This window comes from Capra hircus (genome assembly GCF_001704415.2).
Source record: "Capra hircus breed San Clemente chromosome X unlocalized genomic scaffold, ASM170441v1, whole genome shotgun sequence".
NCBI lineage: Eukaryota > Metazoa > Chordata > Mammalia > Artiodactyla > Bovidae > Capra > Capra hircus.
In genome coordinates this window covers 37,572,096-37,594,044 of record NW_017189517.1, presented here as the reverse complement: position 1 = coordinate 37,594,044, position 21,949 = coordinate 37,572,096, and the positions used below count along the sequence as shown (strand labels likewise).

The 21,949-nt window shown below is 40.2% G+C and overlaps 1 protein-coding gene across 2 annotated transcripts; it reads left to right on the top strand.

Moving 5' to 3' along the window:
* The first annotated feature begins 3,736 nt into the window (after positions 1-3,736).
* RAB9B (RAB9B, member RAS oncogene family) lies at positions 3,737-13,214 on the top strand. Of its 2 annotated transcripts, none has more exons than XM_018044305.1 (3): positions 3,737-3,926; positions 8,344-8,437; positions 9,712-13,214. In XM_018044305.1, exon 3 carries the CDS (start codon positions 9,754-9,756, stop codon positions 10,357-10,359), a length of 606 nt encoding a protein of 201 aa, XP_017899794.1. In that variant the 5' UTR covers positions 3,737-3,926; positions 8,344-8,437; positions 9,712-9,753; the 3' UTR covers positions 10,360-13,214. The 2 variants fall into 2 exon arrangements, with proteins under 2 accessions (XP_017899794.1, XP_017899793.1); XM_018044304.1 differs by having other exon boundaries at positions 3,747-3,926; positions 8,344-8,410.
* Positions 13,215-21,949: the final 8,735 nt, after the last annotated feature.

Here is a 21,949-nt window from a genome sequence, read left to right as displayed (position 1 = left end):
CTTCACAGTCCAGCTCTCACATCCATACATGACCACAGGAAAAACCATAGCCTTGACTAAACGGACCTTTGTTGACTAATTTCTCTGCTTTTGAATATGCTATCTAGATTGGTCATAACTTTCCTTCCAAGGAGTAAGCATCTTTTAATTTCATGGCTGCAATCACCATCTTCAGTGATTTTGGAGCCCCCCCAAAAATAAAGTCTGACACTGTTTCCACTGTTTCCCCATCTATTTCCCATGAAGTGATGGGACCAGATGCCATGATCTTTGTTTTCTGAATGTTGAGCTTTAAGCCAACTTTTTCACTCTCCACTTTCACTTTCATCAAGACGCTTTTTAGTTCCTCTTCACTTTCTGCCATAAGGGTGGTGTCATCTGCATATCTGAGGTTATTGACATTTCTCCTGGCAATCTTGATTCCAGCTTGCGCTTCTTCCAGCCCAGCATTTCTCATGATGTACTCTGCATATAAGTTAAATAAGCAGGGTGACAATATACAGCCTTGACGTACTCCTTTTCCTATTTGGAACCAGTCTGTTGTTCCATGTCCAGTTCTAACTGCTGCTTCCTGACCTGCATATAGGTTTCTCAAGAGGCAGGTCAGGTGGTCTGGTATCTCCATCTTTTTCAGAATTTTCCACAGTTTACTGTGATCCACACAGTCAAAGGCTTTGGCATAGTCAATAAAGCAGAAGTAGATGTTTTCTCGAACTCTCTTGCTTTTTCCATGATCCAGCAAATGTTGGCAATTTGATCTCTGGTTCCTCTGCCTTTTCTAAAACCAGCTCGAACATCTGGAAGTTCATGGTTCATGTATTGCTGAAGCCTGGCTTGGAGAATTTTGAGCATTACTTTACTAGCATGTGAGATGAGTGCAATTGTGCAATAGTTTGAGCATTCTTTGGCATTGCCTTTCTTTGGGATTGGAGTGAAAACTGACCTTTTCCAGTCCTGTGGCCACTGCTGAGTTTTCCAAATTTGCTGGCGTATTGAGTGCAGCACTTTCACAGCATCATCTTTCAGGATTTGAAGTAGCTCAAGTGAAATTCCATCACCTCCACTAGCTTTGTTCGAAGTTTTGCTTTCTAAGGCCCACTTGACTTCACATTCCAAGATGCCTGGCTCTAGGTAAGTGATCATACCATCGTGATTATCTTGGTCGTGAAGATCTTTTTTGTACAGTTCTTCTGTGTATTCTTGCCACCTCTTCTTAATATCTTCTTCTTCTGTTAGGTCCATATCATTTCTGTCCTTTATCGAGCCCGTCTTTGCATGAAATGTAGCCTTGGTATCTCTAATTTTTTTTTTTGAAGTGATCTCTAGTCTTTCCCATTCTGTTGTTTTCCTCTATTTCTTTGCATTGATCACTGAGGAAGGCTTTCTTATCTCTCCTTGCTATTCTTTGGAACTCTGCATTCAGATGCTTACATCTTTCCTTTTCTCCTTTGCTTTTCACTTCTCTTCTTTTCACAGCTATCTGTAAGGCCTCCCAGACAGCCATTTTTCTCTTTTGCCTTTCTTTTCCATGGGGATGGTCTTGATCCTTGTCTCCTGTACAATGTCATGAAGCTCTGTCCATAGTTCATCAGGCACTCTTATCTATCAGATCTAGACCCTTAAATCTATTTCCCACTTCCACTGTATAATCATAAGGGATTTGATATAGGTCATACCTGACAAAATGGCTATCATCAAAAAGAACACAAATGTCAAATATTGGCAAAGATGTGGAGAAGAGGGAACCCTCATCCATTGTTGGTGGGAATGTAAATTGGTGCAGCCACTGTGGAAAACAGTATGGAGGTTTCTCAAAAAACTAAAAATATAACTATCATATGACCTAGCAATTCCACTCCTGGGCATATACCTGAAAAAAAATGAAAACACTAATTTGGAAAGATGCATGCACCCTTGAGAAGGGCATGACAACCAAGTCTAGTATTCTTGCCTGGAAAATCCCATGGACCAAGGAACCTAGTGGGCTACAGTCCATAGGTTTGCAAAGAGTCAGACATGACTAAAGCAACTGAGCACCCACACATGGATGGACTTGGAGGGTATTATGCTAACTGAAGTGTCTGACAGAGACAGACAAATGCCGTATGACATCACTTATATGTGGAATATAAAAAAAATAAAACAAACCAGTGAATATAATAAAAGAAACAGATACACAGATAAAGAGAACATACTATTGGTTACCAGTGGGGAGAGGGAAGGGGGAAGCGGCAAGATAGGGGTAAGGGACTAAGAGATACAACTATTATGTATAAAATAAGCTACAAGAATATATTGTACAACATGGGGAATTTAACCAATATTTTATAATAACTATAAATGAAGTATAAAATTGTGAATCACTATGTTGTACACCTGTAACTTACACATTATTGTATATCAACTATATGCCAATTAAAATTTTAAAGTTAAAAAAAATCTCATCATAAACTGCAAAGTATTACAAAGAAAAGTACAGCAGGCTACACAGGAGACTACAAGAGAATAAACTGAAGCACTTTTTCTATTCTGGGGTTGAGAAAGGTTACCCTGAGGAGGTGATATTTAAGCTGGGGTCTATGGGCTTGACTGAGTGGTTAACTTGGGAAGAGGTAGAGAGAGTGTGGCCTTCCTAGAGGGAGGGTGCCTGAAGTCTCTGAGGGAGCACGTGGAGAATGAGGTGTAGTGCCACATTAGGGACAGATTATCAGGCAACGGGGAAGCTTCAGAGATGAATCTGCTTGACAAAGATGGAGTGCAGGCTAAATGACCCCGGAAGCTCCATCCTCCTTTGATTTCAGGTGAAAAAAAAAAGTCACAAATTGGTTGGCGGTACCAGAGGGGAACGGGCATCCCTGGTGGCTCAGTTACAATAAAGAATCCGCCTGCAATGTGGGAGAACTGGGTTGGATCCCTGAGTCAGGAAGATCCCCTGGAGGAGGGCATGGCAACTCACCCCAGTAAATCCTCATGGACAGAAGAGCCTGACGGGCTACAGTCCATGGAGTCGCAAGGAGCTGGACACAACTGAGCGACTAAGCACAGCACAGCACAGCACAGCACCAGAGGGGCGCAGGAGACAAAAAGAAGTGATTGGGTAGGTGGATAGGCCCCATTGGAACACTGCATTCTACCCCAGTAACGTTTCTGGGAACCTCAGGTAATGCTCTCAGGGTGGCCCTCCAGAATGGTAACCTGTAAGGGTAAAGGGCAGTGTGCTTTCTATGCCTGAGCTACAAATGAGAACCTTTCCTCTTGGATTGCCATGAGAATTTTATGAGCAATAGCCAGCTACAGGGCCTAGTAATGTGCCGTGATTCTGTATTTCCCTGAATTATTTTAAACAAGAATAATTAAGTGTATGTGCTACCCTCTTGAGAAAAGCAGTGGGTTTGAAGGTAGGGTAAATGAGGTAGGTGATGGCTTAGTCGCTAAGTTGTGCAGTAGGTCGAAGGTAATTCCCAGAAATGGGGCTGTGGCTATGGATGAGCTAAGTGGCAGAGCAATGTTTGTGGGGCCATTGTCGCTGTGCCTACTGATCTGCGAGGGGAGGGAAGGAGGACAAAGGAAACCAGGGTTGGCCACTGAGCCTGAAAGAAGTGTGAGCGAGCCAGAGAGTGCGCCCTACCCGCGAGGGCGGGAGGCGGCTAGCCCGGGTCCTCCACGCCGGGAAAGGGGCGATAGGAGGCGGCGCGCGCCCCGCCCCCTCCTCCGGCGGGCGCGGGCGCGAGACGCTGCGCGGCGGCAGCGGCGGGCGCGAGCGGCAGCTGTCAGGCCACCGAGGTCCAGGCTGCACTTGCCGCCCCGTTGAGGACGAGGAGGCGGCAGGAGCGGTGGCGGTGTCGCCGCGGAACCGGATTGCCGGCACGGAGGGCTCACCGGCCTGGCCCCCGCGGCCCTCTCCCGCCTCGCTCCCATTGTGTTGGGTAAGATGCCGGTGAGGGGGCAGCGAGAGTGGCTGAGCGGCTGGAGGACCCGGGAGGCGGGGAGATGGGGCCCCCGGGGGCAGAGGGAGAAAGGGAGGTCTGGGTGATCCCCGGGGGCACCTGCACCTTGCGGAAGGGGCCTGGGCGCCGCCGGCGTCGGAGTTGCAGGGGCGGGGGTAGGTGATGGTGGAGGGGGGCGTTGCTGAGTAATCCAGAGCAGCTGCCAAAGCCGGGCAGAGGCGCAGGGCTCCGTGGGGAGCGGGTGTGGCCCAGTGCGCATGCGCCACAGCCGAGGGTTCTCAGAGCCGGGGATGAAGTGAGATGATCTGGGTCCGAGGTAGTTGGAACTATGGGTGACATCTTCACTTTCTGGGTCTCCGATGCTAACAGGACCCCTGTCACGGAGATGCCAGCATTCCCAGCCTCCTAAGGAAGCTTCTTTTCCCTGTACCTTGCTCACTTAATGTCACCCAAACCTCACCTCTTCTTCTCCAGGCTGTCTACTCAGGAAGAAGTGGCCTGGGGACAGTGCCAAATTGCTTTCTAGTTTGCCTTCGGGCTCATAGTCCACGGAGCTGTCGTTGTGAGGAGAGGTTAGAGGTGAAACTCCACCTTGGACCCTTCTAGTTGCATGTAAGATATAAATATGGGCATAAATGTAAAAATAGCGTTTCAGTGGCAATGACAGCTGTGGCATTTGAACTCAGTATGGATGTAGCTGATAACTTGTTTAGCTCTGCAAAATGAATCCAGTGCGTCAGAGGGTTTCCCTGCTGCGGAACCATCCCCCGTTCCCACCCCCAAGCATCAGGTTGTATTGGAAACAATCTATACCGTTTCAAGTAGAGGGTCTCAAAGATCCAATCATTTCCTATTTGCATTGATTTTTATATAGATGAAGGAAAGCCCCACTCAATTCGCCAGTGTAGTATTTCCAAATATTGTGCCAGGAATCCACAGCGAGTTGAATAGTCTCAATCGATGTGTCACCGTGAGGTGGGCATTCCCCACAGCTCTAACTATGGCTCCTCCCACGGTGCAGATTGCTACCATAGCCACTCTCACCCACTGCCTAGCCCTCCTCAGCTTCTCACATCTTTCTCAAAACTTGCTCCCAAACAATCTGCATTATTGGATCTGAGCATCATCCTACTCATGGCAGCCGAACTGATGTTTCCAATTTACTTTTCTATTTTTCTCTCCATCATCACACTGAAATGTACTATTTTCAAAGGTTCAGTCTCTTTCTTACCATTGTACTGCCTCCTCAAGCACCTCCATCCCCACCCACAAGCATCCTCAACTAAATACAATAATTGTAATAAGCCTGTGTGGGTGCAGGTACAACAGGTTCAGAAGGTAACAAAAGTGGGGGAGAACAAAGAAAGCTAGGGAGTATCACTTATGTCAATTCCTAATTCACCTTACTGTCCAAGACCAAGACCCTATTTGGGGGGAAAAAGTGAATAAACTATTCTTAGAGAATATTTGTTAATCTGTTTTGGGGAGTGAAGTAGGAAAGGGGAATGGTATCTCTGAGATGTCTGAGCCATTTAAAGGCAGATCTTTCTCTGAATAGGGCCAAAATTAGAATAAACATTTTAGTCCAAATCCTAAACTAATAAGGGACCCTTAAGGGATGTATAAGGGATTTGACTTTCCTACTAAATGCACTCAGGTTTATCCAAGAATTTCCTTGCCTACTTAATGCTACCTTCTTTTAAGATTTGCTATAAATGTGGCATATCCTGAAGAAAAAATCACTTGATTTACTTTTATACTGTGCTAGTTCTTTTAAAGTATGTACTAAAGGGTATCACACTCAAATGATGGTGATGATGCTAGCACCCCCTGAAAACATAAAGTGGGGATAATTATTCTGCTCTTGTTTTTGCTGAAAATTGAGAAATTTATATATTTGAAATGTGAGAGGAGAGGGAGGAAAACTGGAGCATTTCCACTGACTTTCAACAAGTGGAATTCCTGTTAAGTCCCATCTAGAAAGTGATCCAGGTAAGCCCATGACTTCTCCTCTTTAGTCACCCTATAACTAATAATATTTGGATGTCTTACAGAACTGTGAATATATTGTATCTTTGCATCCATTCAGAGGCATTAGTTCTGGGTATTTAGCTAAATAATAAACACACACTTATCAATTATCCCTCTGCTGCCACATAAAGGGACTTCAAAGACATATACAAACAAAGGCCCTAGGATCCAGTAATTTAGAGTTTGGTTGTACAGGAAAAAAAGATTTTTTAACAATATAAGGCAGTATAATATTATTTTAACTGTTGACTAGGAGGTCTGAAGCTTCTATGTCAAATTATAAACTCCTTGAGGGTAAGACCTTGCCTCAAACATGTTTGATTTCCCACAGGGTCTACACCCAGTGGGTGCTCAAGTGATGGAAGCTTTGCAAAGTATATGGATTAGGTAAGGAGAAACTAGAGGCAGGGAGACAAGAGCTAAGAAGCTTTCACAATAGACTAGATACAAAGAGATGTGGACCAAAATGAAGATTAGCAGTAAAACACTGAAAAAGGATATCACAAGGAAAAATGAGCAGGATTTAGTGACTGAGGACAAGGAGACAAGCCTACACTGTATTCATTTTTACCTCCTGCAAATAAAGGGGAGTTGGAGACAACAGAGGGAAATGGAGGATCACCTTAATAAGAACAGAGCACACAACAGGCACTCAAATGTTTTCTCAAGCATCAGTTGCAGTATTGGGCCAGAAGACCCGTAAGGTCCCTCCAGTGCTAAGATTCTGTCGTATATGCAGATAACCAAAACTTTTGGGGAACAGGACATTCTCAGATACGGAAGAAAGAGAAAAGGAAGAAGTGTTATCCTCCCACTGGCAGGCCCTTTCTGAGAAGAGTTAATATGGAGTCACAAGGCCCCCACCAATGAATGAAAGGAGGTGAAGAGCTACCAGCCCCGTACACTTGGCACTGAACCACGCACGTTGCTCTTCCCTGCTGTAGAGCCTATGCACCCAGAAGTTATGTGTGCACACAACCAAATAAGGGATGCACAAGCAACTACAGCACTATCTCAGATAGTTATTAATACTTCATCATTTTCCTGGAGCTGATATTTGGTTTCCATATGCACTCAGTCCTTGACCCGTCATTTGAGTTTATCTGCAGCAGCCAGAAATGTAGAGCTAGTGAGTTGTTTAATGATGTGAACACCTGTTTGCTAGGAACTTAAGGACGCTCACTTGGCATGGGCCCTTAATACTGTCAGTATTGTGCCTAAGTACTTCCTTCAAGTGAGAGATCCAGAGTTCTGCTCTCTAATGTTATCCTACAGACCAATATAAAAATTAACATGAGATTGCTAAGCAGTGGAAATTTCTTAAAAGCTTCTTAATTCCTCAGTTAAAACATTCAACAAACTAGGAACTGTTTTTTCTTTTTAGATCAGTACTCTTGATGTTGCTGAAATAAGATGTTTGCCATAATTAATTATAATTTTAAATGAAGTTGTATTTGAATTTAATAAAGCCAGTTACATGCTAAAACCTTTGTTTAAGACAGATGACCAAAATTTAGTAAATTAGCCAAAACTATATATGGTAAACAAGGAGTCCCCAAACATATTTTTTTCCTCTCTGATCTTAAGGAATCAATTGCAGAGACACCCTCCAGGCAGATTGATGAGTACATTAATAACTTTCTTAGAGATTGGCACGTTGGTAGGTACAAAGGGAAGGAGTTTCGTGTCTGACTTAGAATTTCAAGATATCTTAAACGCCTCTGTGCTTTCCCTTTCCTTAATATCATCTATTTTCCTTGATTTACTTTTACTTTGAATGGAGAGTTCAATAGAGAGACAATGTAAACCATTTGTTGTTGTTCAGTCGCTCAGTCGTGTCCAACTCCTTGTGACCCCATGGTCTGCAGCACGCCTGGCTTCCCTGTCCTTCGCCATCTCCCAGGGCTGGCTCAAACTCATGCCCATTGAGCCAGCGATGCCATCCAACTGTCTTGTCCCCTGTTGTCCGCTTTTCTCCTCCTGCCCTCAATCTTTCCCAGCATCAAGGTCTTTCCTAATGAGTCGGCTCTTCAATTCAGGTGGCCAAAGCATTGAAGCTTCAGCATCAGTCCTTCCAGTGAATGTTCAGGATTGATATCCTTTAGGATTGAATGGTTTGATCTCCTTGCAGTTCATATAAAGTACATTCAAGTTAGGACAGAGTTAACGTTCATCCAATAAAATTATTTTGTCCATGGCAATCATTTTTAGCCACTTGAACTCTTAAGTATATTTGTGAAAAGCATCCTCTGTAGGTAAATTGAGATTGATCTTTTTCCTGACTTGAGTGTATTTCTATATAGATAGCCTTAACTTTATTTTTAAATAAATTTTTAAAAATAATGTTTCCCAATCTGTTTTTTAGAATCATAAAAAGAGAGAATATAACAACAACAAGAAAAAGACTATAATTGTGACAAAGACCCAACTGGGTAGGTTTACATTTTATTCTCAATTGGGTAGGTATCTGTTTTATATGTTTTTATTGGATCTCTTAAAATGAATATTTAGAAAAATACATAGTACACCTACACAGCAACATAACTCTAAGGACTACTGAGGTTTTCAAGCTACATTTCAAATGTGTGTGCTCCTTTGCATGTGCTTCTTTCTTAGTGTTGTTTTAAAATTTTTTGTATGCTAATTATTTCATTTGTCACTACAAATTCTATATGCAGTATATATATGCAACATTATCATCACCTAAGTGTAAATATGAGATATAACAAGTGCACTTTTGATGAGTGATTAGTTTTCATCTATTTGGGTCACTTTTATAAATAACACCCAATAAACATCATCATTGTTGAGTTTCCACAATGGACCTAATTTGAAAGAACCTAACAGACTCTAGTAAAAGGTAGTTGTTCAGTAAACATTTGATCTTTTTAAGATGTGTTCTAGATAGTCCATGTATAGACATGTGGAGATAACAATAAAGATACTGTATAATCATTAGCTCTTTAGAGTTTACAGTATGTTTTCATTGGTGTCATTATGGAATTAGAACCTAAATCCAGAATTTAATAAGCTATCCAAGATTCTCTTCCTTAATGATAGCTGTTTATAATAATACCAGTCAACAATCCTCAACTTGAGTGCCATTGTTCCATGAAGAAAAGATTATGGAAGATCCTTTACTTGTGAGGGTATCCATAACAATGCAGGTATTAATATAATGGGGCAAATGCCTGAAGAAAGCTAGTCTTTTTCTCTTTCCCAAGTTCTGGGGTCCAATGTAATCCTAACCAAAACTTCTACTAACAAGATCAAGATTCCAGCCTACATAGCTTTCTCTCCTCAGATGTTCTTGGGTCCATCAGGAACGGACTTCAGACACCTCTAATCAGTTTCATAGTCTTTGCTTCTTGTTCGGAATTGTCCAAACCAGAAGCTAAGATGTTACACATTTGAGTAGCATTCTTGTTCTAGGCTTTCTCCCCTAGAATAGGGTCAGAACTGAACCAGATTATAGCACCATCTGCTAGTCCATTTATCCATGGCATTCAGCCATTTTTCCTGACAGAGGCAAGAGACTTCAGAAAAACAAGACCTATTTTCTCCCTTATGCAAAAAAGAATTTTATTCCTTCTGCTATACTATATCATTTAATGAACATGAAATAAGAGAGAAGGTAAATCAGAAGGCCTCCTAATTCAGAAGAAGTTGATTTACTATGAAGTTGATTTCAGCTTCAGGTTTAACTGTTTTCCCTCCTACTTTTTATTTTCAGGATCTCTTGGTTATAAACTCTCCTTCATCTGGTGCTGCAACAATGAGTGGGAAATCCCTGCTCTTAAAGGTCATTCTCTTGGGTGACGGTGGAGTTGGGAAAAGCTCACTCATGAACCGTTATGTAACCAATAAATTTGACTCCCAGGCTTTTCACACCATAGGGGTAGAGTTCTTAAATCGAGATTTGGAGGTAGATGGACGTTTTGTAACTCTCCAAATCTGGGACACTGCAGGGCAGGAACGTTTCAAGAGCCTTAGGACACCCTTCTACAGGGGAGCAGACTGCTGCCTCTTGACCTTCAGCGTGGATGACCGGCAGAGCTTTGAGAACCTGGGTAATTGGCAGAAAGAATTCATCTACTATGCAGATGTGAAAGACCCTGAGCACTTCCCCTTTGTAGTCCTGGGGAACAAAGTAGACAAAGAGGATAGGCAAGTGACTACTGAGGAGGCGCAGTCCTGGTGCATGGAGAATGGAGATTACCCTTATCTAGAAACAAGCGCCAAAGATGATACTAATGTGACAGTGGCCTTTGAAGAAGCTGTCAGGCAGGTGTTGGCTGTGGAGGAGCAACTGGAGCACTGCATGTTAGGTCACACTATTGACCTGAACAGTGGTTCCAAAGCAGGATCTTCATGCTGTTAAACGTAGGAAGCCGTTTAAAAATGTGCCCCAAATTGATCAGTCAGTAGTGTGAGAATCACTGTGCCCCTCTATTAGTGCACACACGTACAAAGGGATAAGAGATAAGTTTCTGATGTGAACTTGCCTTTCAAGTCGAAGTTGTAGAGCGATTTAAAGAAGAAAAAAAAAAAGCTTTATCAAGCCAACTGTATTTTGTGTAATTTCTGCTATTTCCTTCTTGTGTGTATCAGGACATTTCAGAAAACTTTAGTCCTGAGAGATTTAAATACTTTTCAAATCACAGTTTAATCTTAGAACCAGCCGCATGAAGGAGTTAAAGAGCTACAGCTATCCCTTAAAGCGTTCCATTAATCAACTAACAAATGTCACCATTGACTCTTGCCAAGCAGTTTCTGACATGTCTGCCAAAGGGGAAAAAAATAAGACTCTGAGATGTACTACAATAAAGACAATAATGCAAACTAGGATGTCCTAAGCTTGAATGAATTAAAAAGAGGTGGTAAAGATTAGGAGTGCAAAATATAATGATGTACACTGCCTTGTTTAAACCCTTGTGTATGGTTTGCTCCCATCTGAACTTAAAAAAAAATGCCATCTCAGTAAGAGATAAACTAATGACTCTGGAAATTTATTATACTCATTGTATTTGAAGTAACAGGGTCCTAGTGAATGGATTATGCTTCATTTTGCCAACCGCTCTTGCAAATAGATGGTTGGTCTGATTTTATTTCGTAAGTCTACTTTTGCCGCACAGGGGTGTTGCTTCTCTGACAACCTCTTATCTAGCAATGCTGCTTAGTATACAGCTTTGAATCCAGTGCACTCTGCTCATAATTGTGATGGTCCTTTGGTCACCATACTGTGCTCTCAGAGAAGCCTTCAGAACAGATTGGAGGATACTGGGCTTTTCTCATAAGGTACCTTAACTCGAATATTTATTGTAGAAGAAGGAACTGATTGATTGTATGTTGCACTGTATGTTCAGCTGGCCAAACTAGGATGTTGAAAGTAACAAGAGAACATGCTTTAACCCAGCATTAGAATGAACTCATAATTCGAGTTTTCCAGCAGTGGAATGGTCTGCCTTAATAGTGAACCCTCTTCCAGTGAAAATATTCAAGATGTTAGATGACCGTCTGTTAAAATACCGTAAAAAGAATTGCTATACTGACTAGATGTTTGGTTTAAGGTCCCTTTCAGCTCTAAGTCCTAGGAATCTATGAGCTACAAACTACGTATAAGTGCCATGTTATAGTTAGATATATCTTAAGACAACGGCTACAGCTATGGAAAGGGACTTTAAAATTTCTCAGACTATTCTGGGATCAGCCTTTAACAGCAACCACATAGCTCTTTCTTTTGCTTTTGCACTATGGCAGGAAAAATTCTTGAACTCCAAGTAATCATTACATGCCCAATATAAACATCCTGAAGATACCATATTAAAATACAAAAACGGTTTGTCAGAGTTTGATTACCATGGCTGCCAGCTATATGCTTTATTATGAATATGCAGTCTAGTTCTTGTCAGTTGATTTACTTGTCCTGCACAGCTTTTAATCTGTACTTTTACAACATCAGTGATAAAATAGTGACCCAAGGTAGTGAGGGACAGTTAAAAATGACCGCAAAAAAGACCTAGGTCGGGAAGGGGGCAGGAGCTTTCACAGGAATATAGCCTAGAACTCTCCAATGTAGCCACATATGGAATCAGCCTTACAAGTGGGACCTTATGTGCTTTAAGAGCTCTGGGACTTTTTGGCAACATTGATAAGTGGAAGATGATATTTTAATAGAGTCATACTCAATATTTCCAATTTAAATATGGTCCTGACCCCATTGTCTAACTAACTTTGATGCCAGAAGTCGAAGCCAGAACTGGGACTCCACAGCTCTTGAGTATTGGTCCCTATCCTGCCTATGCCTATAGCCAGCCACACTGGTTTCCAAGTACTATGATCATTTTGCTACAATCATGTTAGAGTGAAAATCTGTACATCAGAACTGTTAATTGCTAATTGTTTTTAAGTGCATGAGACCTGGGGCCTTCTCTTTCTACTTGCACTCAGCTTATAATAGTTTCTATTTGTAGATCTCAGGCCTTCATAAAGACCTCCATCCACTCACAAAAGTACTTGTCACTATGAGAATGGCACGTGATCATTTAAGCAAAAAAATAAAAATTACTTGGGTATCCCATTCATAGGCCTCCTGTCCATCCAAGACAAGTGTTAATTTTATCGGCAGGTCAGTTGAAGCCCCTATTCTCTTAGCCATACCAGTTTTTTTCTACCAAATCACTACATAATATATTAACAAAAACACTTAATATTAAGTGACAAAAAGTGGCGGCATTTTAGTGAGTAACACTCAGTGGGGTGCTGACATAGAGTTTGGTTAAGATTTTCCAAATAAAAACACCAAAGGCTGAAATCTGTGAGTACCAGGATACGTGCATATAGAAAATTGTGTACTCTAGAATGTGCAGTGCAATATTTTCAGTAGGTGTTTTTTTCATGAACACTGGATTTTTTGGAACAAGATGTTTCTAATTGAAACTATGCTGTTTTCAACGGTCCATTAAAACATCATACAGAATATCTATTAATTTATTTTCATGTATTGGGCTAACATTCAGGGGGCCTCAGTTTTCATATATCTTCAGTGGATTGATGAATTTCAGGTTAATTTGTGCCTGCCTCAGCCATCTCTATTGTACCCTGAGGTATTCCACAATCCTCTTGTTGCCGGTGCTGCTAAAAACTCAAAATTGTGTATCAGATATTTTGTTTCAACTGTAAAAGAAAAATCATCTGTGTTAAAGTGAATAAAAAGTGCATTTTGAATAACCAGTATACAATGTGTGTGCTTCTTTTTTCCCTTTCTCTTTTCAAGCAACTGGTGAGTGTGACGGAGCGTATTCATCTATCAAGTCACTTTCAGAGTGTCCTACATGTGGCCCCTGGATCATTTTTTCACGTGGTACTTCAAGCAGCCACTACCTATTGATCAGACAGACACCGTTCTACTGATTGGGAAGCAAAGTCTAAAGATTAAGATAGGAAATTTCCTTTTATTTTATGCCAGTTTTTAATACATAAAGAGTACTGGGATAGAAATTGGATCTTGACTCTCCACTTTATTTCTTCATCATTTGAAATGAAAGTAAGCCATTGCAAAATAGAAACAGAGCTTACATGTTCTCTTTATTTTCTTGACTGGCCTACTGTCCAGATCCTAGGAAAATATGAAAATATAGGCAAAACAAATCTGAAAGCAAAGGATAATTTTGTTAAATATTCTATTGCCTCTCACATATTGGACTTTAAAAAGACTTGGGTTAGCATTGATCGAGTGATTTGAATATCCAGTACATCAGCACAAGTCTCTCCACAGCACATCGTTTCCACATCATTCCATCTGTCACAGATTTAGTCCTCTTCCCTCCCGCCCTCTATTTTGCCTATTGGAACTTTCAGCAATCAAAATCACAAAGGGAAAAACAAACAGATTTTTTTGCCACACACGTACTCTTTCCCTCACTAAGGAAAATTATGTAATAAATTATCAGACCAACCTCAACTACAAGCATCTGAAATCCTTTTGATTGGGCTAGAATGATGTCAGTTTTAAGCTAGAAGGTCATAGATCTCAGTTCAGTTCAGTTGCTCAGTCGCGTCCACCTCTTTGCAACCCCATGGACTGCAGCACATCAGGCTTCCCTGTCCATCACCAACTCCCAGAGCCTACTCAAACTCATGTCCATCGCGTTGGTGATGCCATCCAATCATCTTATCTTCTGCCGCCCCCTTCTCCTCCCTCCTTCAATCTTTCCCAGCATCAGGGTCTTTTCCAATGAGTCAGTTCTTTGCATCTGGTAGCCAAAGTATTGGAGTTTCAGCTTCAGCATCAATTCCTCCGATGAATATTCAGAACTGATTTCCTTTAGTATTGTCTGGTTGGATCTTCTTGCAGTCCAAGGGACTCTCAAGAGTCTTCTCCAATACCACCATTCAGAAAGCACTGAATCTTGTCATGTATCTCCAAGCTCTTATAAAGGATTTGCTCATCCAAAACTGATACTTTAAATACTAATTTTCTGTCTTTGCAGGTTTTCTTTTTTTTTTTTTAATTTTTAATTATTTATTTCTGGTCGCACTGGCTCTTCACTGCTGCCCGTGAGCCTTCTCCAGTTGTGGCAAGTGGGGGCTACTCTTCCTTATGATGTGTGAGTTTCTCATTACGGTGACTTCTCTTGTTGTGGAGCACAGCCTCTCGGCCCACGAGCTTCAGTGGTTATGACACACAGACTCAGTAGCTGCAGCTCCTGAGCCCTAGAGGATGGGCTCAGAAGTTGCCGTACTTGGGCTTAGTTGCTCTGCAGCACGTGGAATCTTCTCTGACCAAGGATAGAACCCATGTCCCCTGCATTGGCAGGCAGATTCTTATCCACTGTGGAAATAGTTTGGCTATAGTTCTTCCAGGAAATGTGGAATACATGATTTCTCCTCAATTCTATAACTGAATATTTAAAACACACTGGGAAGATTGAAGCACCAATATGAGTAATTTAAGGCTGGAAGTGACATCTCTACTTTTATTTGAATTACCTGAAGTAGTTCTATTGTGTAGTAGTTAAGTTGTGTCCGACTCTTTGCAACCCCATAGACTATAGCCCATAGGCTCCTCTGTCCGCGAAATTCTCCAGGCAAGAATACTGGAGTGGGTAGCCATTTCCTACTCCAGGGGATCTTCCTGACCCAGAGATTGAACCAGCGGCTCCAGTCCCATCTCCTGAATGGCAATGTATATATATACCTTAACCTCAGTGATCCACATAATCATTTCACTTTTTTATCACTTTGCTACGGAGATACAGGATTCATTACCACAGAGTGCTTTTCTTACATTTGACCTTTAGGGCAAGTAAACTGTGATACAATTTTTTTATTAAATATTCATATATGTGCATTGTTTTTACAATCTGATCTCTCTTTCCTCCCAGCTTTATTGAGGTATAATTAACAAATAAAAGTTGTATATACTTAAGGCATTCAAAATGATGATTCAATGTACATACACACTATGAAATAATCACCACAGTCAAGCTAATTAATAAATCCATCACCTTTCAGAGTGACCTTTTGTTTTTGGCTGTCTTTTTAATTTCTTCGATTTAACATCACCAATAAAGCCCTCATTTTTACTCCTTTACCTTTAAGAAAAGGAAAGGATAATGATAGAAGCTAGGTATAAAGAATGAAAATAAGGCTATTAAATTATTAAATGTCTCCTTAGTGGTATGTTTGCAAAAACTGGTAAGCAAGGATCTAGCTTTTCTCTTACTCATGGAGGTGGTGATGTTTGTAGGAGAGTTATTATGGTTTTCTTCTTTTTAAGGGGGTGAAGGGTTATTTCGTGCTTTCCCAGCCAGAACAAGTGTCTTCACAGCTCAAGATGTGAAGGAATCTTCACCTTTAGTTGTATAGGAATTGCTACAGTGATCCATGTGTCTTCATAAATCACTTCGCCTTTTCCAAGGCAACACAGAGAATTTTGGTTCAGCCATATTTAAGTGCTCTTTTAAATGGTGGGTTTTGGGAGTGCAAGTATGTGTATTTTTGAGCAATCTGTCAATTCTTTTCATACTTTATGAATTATGGGTCAATGTGTAATGAATTTCATTATAGCACTCCTGAATTTTAGCCAGACATGTCAAACTGTGCTTCTTTTACTTAATTGATTGATGAAAAGAAATTGAGAAACTCCGCCTTGATGAAAGAAATGCTAGCTGTATTGATTAGAGTTAAAATATAAATCATGCCTTCCTGTGGTTCATTCATGAGGAAGCAAGAAGGAAGCTCATCTCTTCTCTTTTCTCTTTCATTGTTCCTGGCTGACTTAGAAACATCATGGCCAAGGGTGTGTCCTGTAATATATTGTTCAGTACAGGGTTGGAAGAATAAGTGTTGGTATATCCTTTGAATTGTCTCTTTTTTCATTTGTTCCCAACAGGAAAACAGTGTCACCAGCTGACACTAAAAATTTGTTTTTATTTTTTTTCCTGATTATGAAAGTCATACACACACATGGCAAAAAACAAACAACAACCAAAAAAATCTGAAGGAAAAAAAGAAACAGAAAAGCAAGATAAAGAAAATGAAAGTTTCCTTTAATCTTATTACTCTGAGGTAATCAGATTTTTTTTTTCATCATCCATCAGTATGTTTTATTATTTTTTTAATTTTTTATTTTTTTTAAATTTTAAAATCTTTAATTCTTACATGCGTTCCCAAACATGAACCCCCCTCCCACCTCCCTCCCCACAACATCTCTCTGGGTCATCCCCATGCACCAGCCCCAAGCAAGCTGCACCCTACATCAGACATGGACTGGCGATTCAATTCTTACATGACAGTATACATGTTAGAATTCCCATTCTCCCAAATCATCCCACCCTCTCACTCTCCCTCTGAGTCCAAAAGTCCGGTATACACATCTGTGTCTTTTTTCCTGTCTTGCATACAGGGTCGTCATTGCCATCTTCCTAAATTCCATATATATGTGTTAGTATACTGTATTGGTGTTTTTCTTTCTGGCTTACTTCACTCTGTATAATTGGCTCCAGTTTCATCCACTCTCAGACATAAATCACAGCAGGATCCTCTATGATCCACCTCCCAGAATTCTGGAAATAAAAGCAAAAATAAACAAATGGGATCTAATTAAAATTAAAAGCTTCTATACAACAAAGGAAAATATAAGCAAGGTGAAAAGACAGCCTTCTGAATGGGAGAAAATAATAGCAAATGAAACAACTGACAAACAACTAATCTCAAAAATATACAAGCAACTTCTGCAGCTCAATTCCAGAAAAATAAACGACCCAATCAAAAAATGGGCCAAAGAACTAAATAGACATTTCTCCAAAGAAGACATACGGATGGCTAACAAACACATGAAAAGATGCTCAACATCACTCATTATTAGAGAAATGCAAATCAAAACCACAATGAGGTACCACTTCACACCAGTCAGAATGGCTGCAATCCAAAAATCTGCAAGCAATAAATGCTGGAGAGGGTGTGGAGAAAAGGGAACCCTCCTACACTGTTGGTGGGAATGCAAACTAGTACAGCCACTATGGAGAACAGTGTGGAGATTCCTTAAAAAATTGCAAATAGAACTACCTTATGAGCCAGCAATCCCACTGCTGGGCATACACACCGAGGAAACCAGAATTGAAAGAGACACATGTACCCCAATGTTCATCGCAGCACTGTTTATAATAGCCAGGACATGGAAACAACCTAGATGTCCATCAGCAGATGAATGGATAAGAAAGCTGTGGTACATATACACAATGGAGTATTACTCAGCCATTAAAAAGAATTCATTTGAATCAGTTCTGATGAGATGGATGAAACTGGAGCCAATTATACAGATTTTTAAATATTACTTTTTAGTGCGTGTGTGTGTTTTAATATATTTATGTAATAAAGAAAATTGATATCATACTGCACAAGCTGATTGTAATGATTTTCACTTACCAAACGTGACATTTTTCACTAGGTCATTATATATTCTTCTAGGGATTATATTTAATGCTTGCACAATAGTCTATTGAAGGATTTGCCATAATACATGTAATCAGGGAAGAGTTGGTTCTCTAAACCTGGAGCTTATATCTCTCCATTCTTTGACTGAAGAATAAAGCTTTCCTTTGCTTCTGAAAAAAAAAAAAGATATTTCAGACACTTATTGCTAGACATTTAGGCTGTTTTCCAATGGTTTCCTTTTTACAAAGTAAAGCAGCAGTGCATGTCCCTAATATTAATCAATTCACATTTCTATTATTTCCTATAAGTAAAATTCTAGGTCAATGAGAATGAATATTTTTATGATTTTTAATATGCATTATCAAATTGTCATGTAGAAGAAAAGTTGTCCCAAATTACATCAATAACAGTAAAATAAAAGAAGGCCTATTTCTATAAACACTCAATTTTTCATGGAATATTATCTTCATGAACCACATATGCCTAATTTGATGAATGAAAAATAATCTCATGTTTTGATTTGCATTTCTTTCAATCTTTGAGAAAAAATAGTTGTTCATGAATGTATTGACTATTTTTATTTTTTCTTGAGTGAATAGCCCATTCTAATCCTTAGCACATTTGGGGAACAGTCATTTTTGTTTCTTATTGATTTCTAGAATCTCTTTATATATATATATATTATATGCATTAACCTTTCATCATATTTGTATTACTGGTTTTCTGCAGTCCTCTCCCATACCTCTTCCTCTTTAATTCTGTTTATAATATTTTTTAAATGTTTGAAGATTATTGAAAGGGTTGGCAGGGTGGTGGAGGAGAGAGAAATGCTACTTGATCTGTTCTTTGTTCTTGACCACATTTGAAACTATGCACTTATTCTTGTTTAGAAAGATTATGAGTCTAATCTTGTGTCATCATGACAAAAAATTGATAGCAAAATATTCAACTTCTTTATCTGCATGATGTCAAAGGCTGGTTCCATTTGTGTTTTTTGCTGTTATTTTAATGAATATTATTCTGAAATCCTATACGAATACAGAAACAGTGACAGTTCAGCTTTCACCCACAAGGGGGCAATAAAGACCAGTATTCAGCGGTAGATGAACCACAAGACTGCAGACTGTTAGGAGCTGAAGAGGCGCCTAGAAATCATCCAGTTAGTCCACCTTCTCTTTATTTTACAGATGAGGAAAACTGGAACCTGGAGTGGTGAAATAACTTGCTCGTGGTCACAGAGCTGGCCAGTCAAAGCTGAGTCCTAAGCATTTTCCAGTTGACCATATTGTGATTTAGTTACATTGATACAAACTATAAACACATACATTTTTTTCTAATTTTAAATTTGTTTTTGTCTTTTCAGGTAAGAATCACATAAAATTAACCATATTAAAGTGTAAAATTCAGTAGCATTTAGTATATTCGCAGTGTTGCAATTACATAGGTTTTAATCTTTTGAATTCAAATCCCAGTCCTGCCACTCCCTGTAAACTTGCTGATCTTCATTTTCTTCAGCTTATATAGTAAGAAAATGTCTTCCTTACCATGCTGTTTTGAGGATTACCAGAAACAATATTCACAAGGACCTAGCAATATTCTTGGCACAGAGTAGATGAGAAATTCTTTCTTTCCTTCAAGATATTAATCAACAATTCCCCCATCTATATTTATTTCACATTAAGAACAGAAACACATTCCAGAGTAGATTTTTTTCTCTTCTCATGACTATTACTGTAGTATTTACAATGAATTTTAAATGTGCTCAGAGGTTAAAAATGGTTTTTAAATACTTCACAGCATGGGTTCTTCTGATATAATCGGCGAAGGATTGCAGTATTCAATAGACGTAAAGACGCTCTTTAAGACAAACAAGTTTCCTAGTTCAGTTCACTTCAGTCACTCAGTTGTGTCCGACTCTTTGCGACCCCATGAACCACAGCATGCCAGGCCCCCATGTCCATCACCAGCTCCCAGAGTCGACCCAAACCCATGTCAATCGAGTCGATGATGCCATCCAACCATCTCATTCTCTGTCATCCCCTTCTCCTCCTGTCCCCAGTCCCTCCCAGCATCAGGGTCTTTTCAAATGAGTCAGCTCTTCACATCAGGTGGCCAAAGTATTGGAGTTTTCAGCTTCAACATCAGTCCTTCCAACGAACACCCAGGACGGATCTCCTTTAGGATGGACTAGTTGGATCTCCTTACAGTCCAAGGGATTCTCAAGAGTCTTCTCCAACACCACAGCTCAAAAGCATCAGTTCTTCGGTGCTCAGCTTTCTTCACAGTCCAACTCTCGCATCCATACATGACCACTGGAAAAACCATAGCCTTGACTTGATGGATCTTTGTTGGCAAAGTAATGTCTCTGATTTTTAATATGCTGTCTAGGCTGGTCATAACTTTCCTTCCAAGGAGTAAGGGTCTTTTAATTTCATGGCTGCAATCACCATCTGCAATGATTTTGGAGCCCAGAAAAATAAAGTCAGCCACTGTTTCCCCATCTATTTGCCATGAAGTGATGGGACCGGATGCCGTGATCTTAGTTTTCTGAATGTTGAGGTTTAAGCCAATTTTTTTCACTCTCCTCTTTCACTTTTATCAAGAGGCTCTTTAGTTCCTCTTCATTTTCTGCCATAAGGGTGGTGTCATCTGCATATCTGAGGTTATTGGTATTTCTCCCAGAAATCTTGATTCCAGCTTGTGTTTCATCCAGCCCAGCATTTCTCATGATGTACTCTGCATATAAGTTAAATAACCAAGGTGACAACATACAGCCTTGACATACTGGTTCCTTTTCCTATTTGGAACCAGTCTGTTGTTCTATGTCCAGTTCTAACTGTTGCTTCCTGACCTGCATACAGGTTTCTCAAGAAGCAGGTCAGGTGGTCTGGTATGCCCATCTCTTTCAGAATTTTCCACAGTTTATTGTGATCCACACAGTTAAAGGCTTTGGCATAGTCAATAAAGCAGAAATAGATGTTTTTCTGAAACTTTCTTGCTTTTTCCATGATCCAGCTGGTGTTGGAAATTTGATCTCTGGTTCCTCTGCCTTTTCTAAAACCAGCTTGAACATCAGGAAGTTCATGGTTCACGTATTGCTGAAGCCTGGCTTGGAGAATTTTGAGCATTACTTTACTAGCGTGTGAGATGAGTGCAATTGTGCAATAGTTTGAGCATTCTTTGGCATTGCCTTTCTTTGGGATTGGAGTGAAAACTGACCTTTTCCAGTCCTGTGGCCACTGCTGAGTTTTCCAAATTTTCTGGCATATTGAGTGCAGCACTTTCACAGCATCATCTTTCAGGATTTGAAATAGCTCAACTGGAATTCCATCACTTCCACTAGCTTTGTTCATAGTGATGCTTCCTAAGGCCCACTTGACTTCACATTCCAGGATGTCTGACTCTAGGTGAGTGAGCACACCATCGTGATTATCTGGGTCATGAACATCTTTTTTGTACAGTTCTTCTGTGTATTTTTTCCACCTCTTCTTAATATCTTCTGCTTCTGTTAGGTCCATACCATTTCTGTCCTTTATTGAGCCCATCTTTGCATGAAATGTTCCCTTGTTATCTCTAGTTTTCTTGGAGAGATCTCTAGTCTTTCCCATTCTGTTGCTTTCCTCTATTTCTTTGCATTGATCGCTGAGGAAGGCTTTCTTATATCTCCTTGCTATTCTTTGGAACTCTGCATTCAAATGGGTATATCTTTCCTTTTCTCCTTTGCTTTCTGCTTCTTTTCTTTCCACAGCTATTTGTAAGGCCTCCCAGACAGCCATTTTGCTTTTTTGCATTTCCATTTCTTGGGGATGGTCTTGATCGCTGTCTCCTGTAAATGTCACAACCCCCCGTCCATAGTTCTTCAGGCTCTTTGTCTAGCAGATCTAATCCCTTGAATCTATTTGTCACTTCTACCATATCATTGTAAGGGATTTGATTTAGATCGTACCTGAATGGTCTAATGGTTTTCCCTTCTTTCTTCCATATAAGTCTTAATTTGGCAATAAGGAGTTCATGACCTGAGCGACAGTCAG

What these genes read in the sequence shown, in the direction of transcription:
- RAB9B (XM_018044305.1), top strand. Translation starts at nt 9,754, where the DNA reads ATGAGTGGGAAATCCCTGCTCTTAAAGGTCATTCTCTTGGGTGACGGT.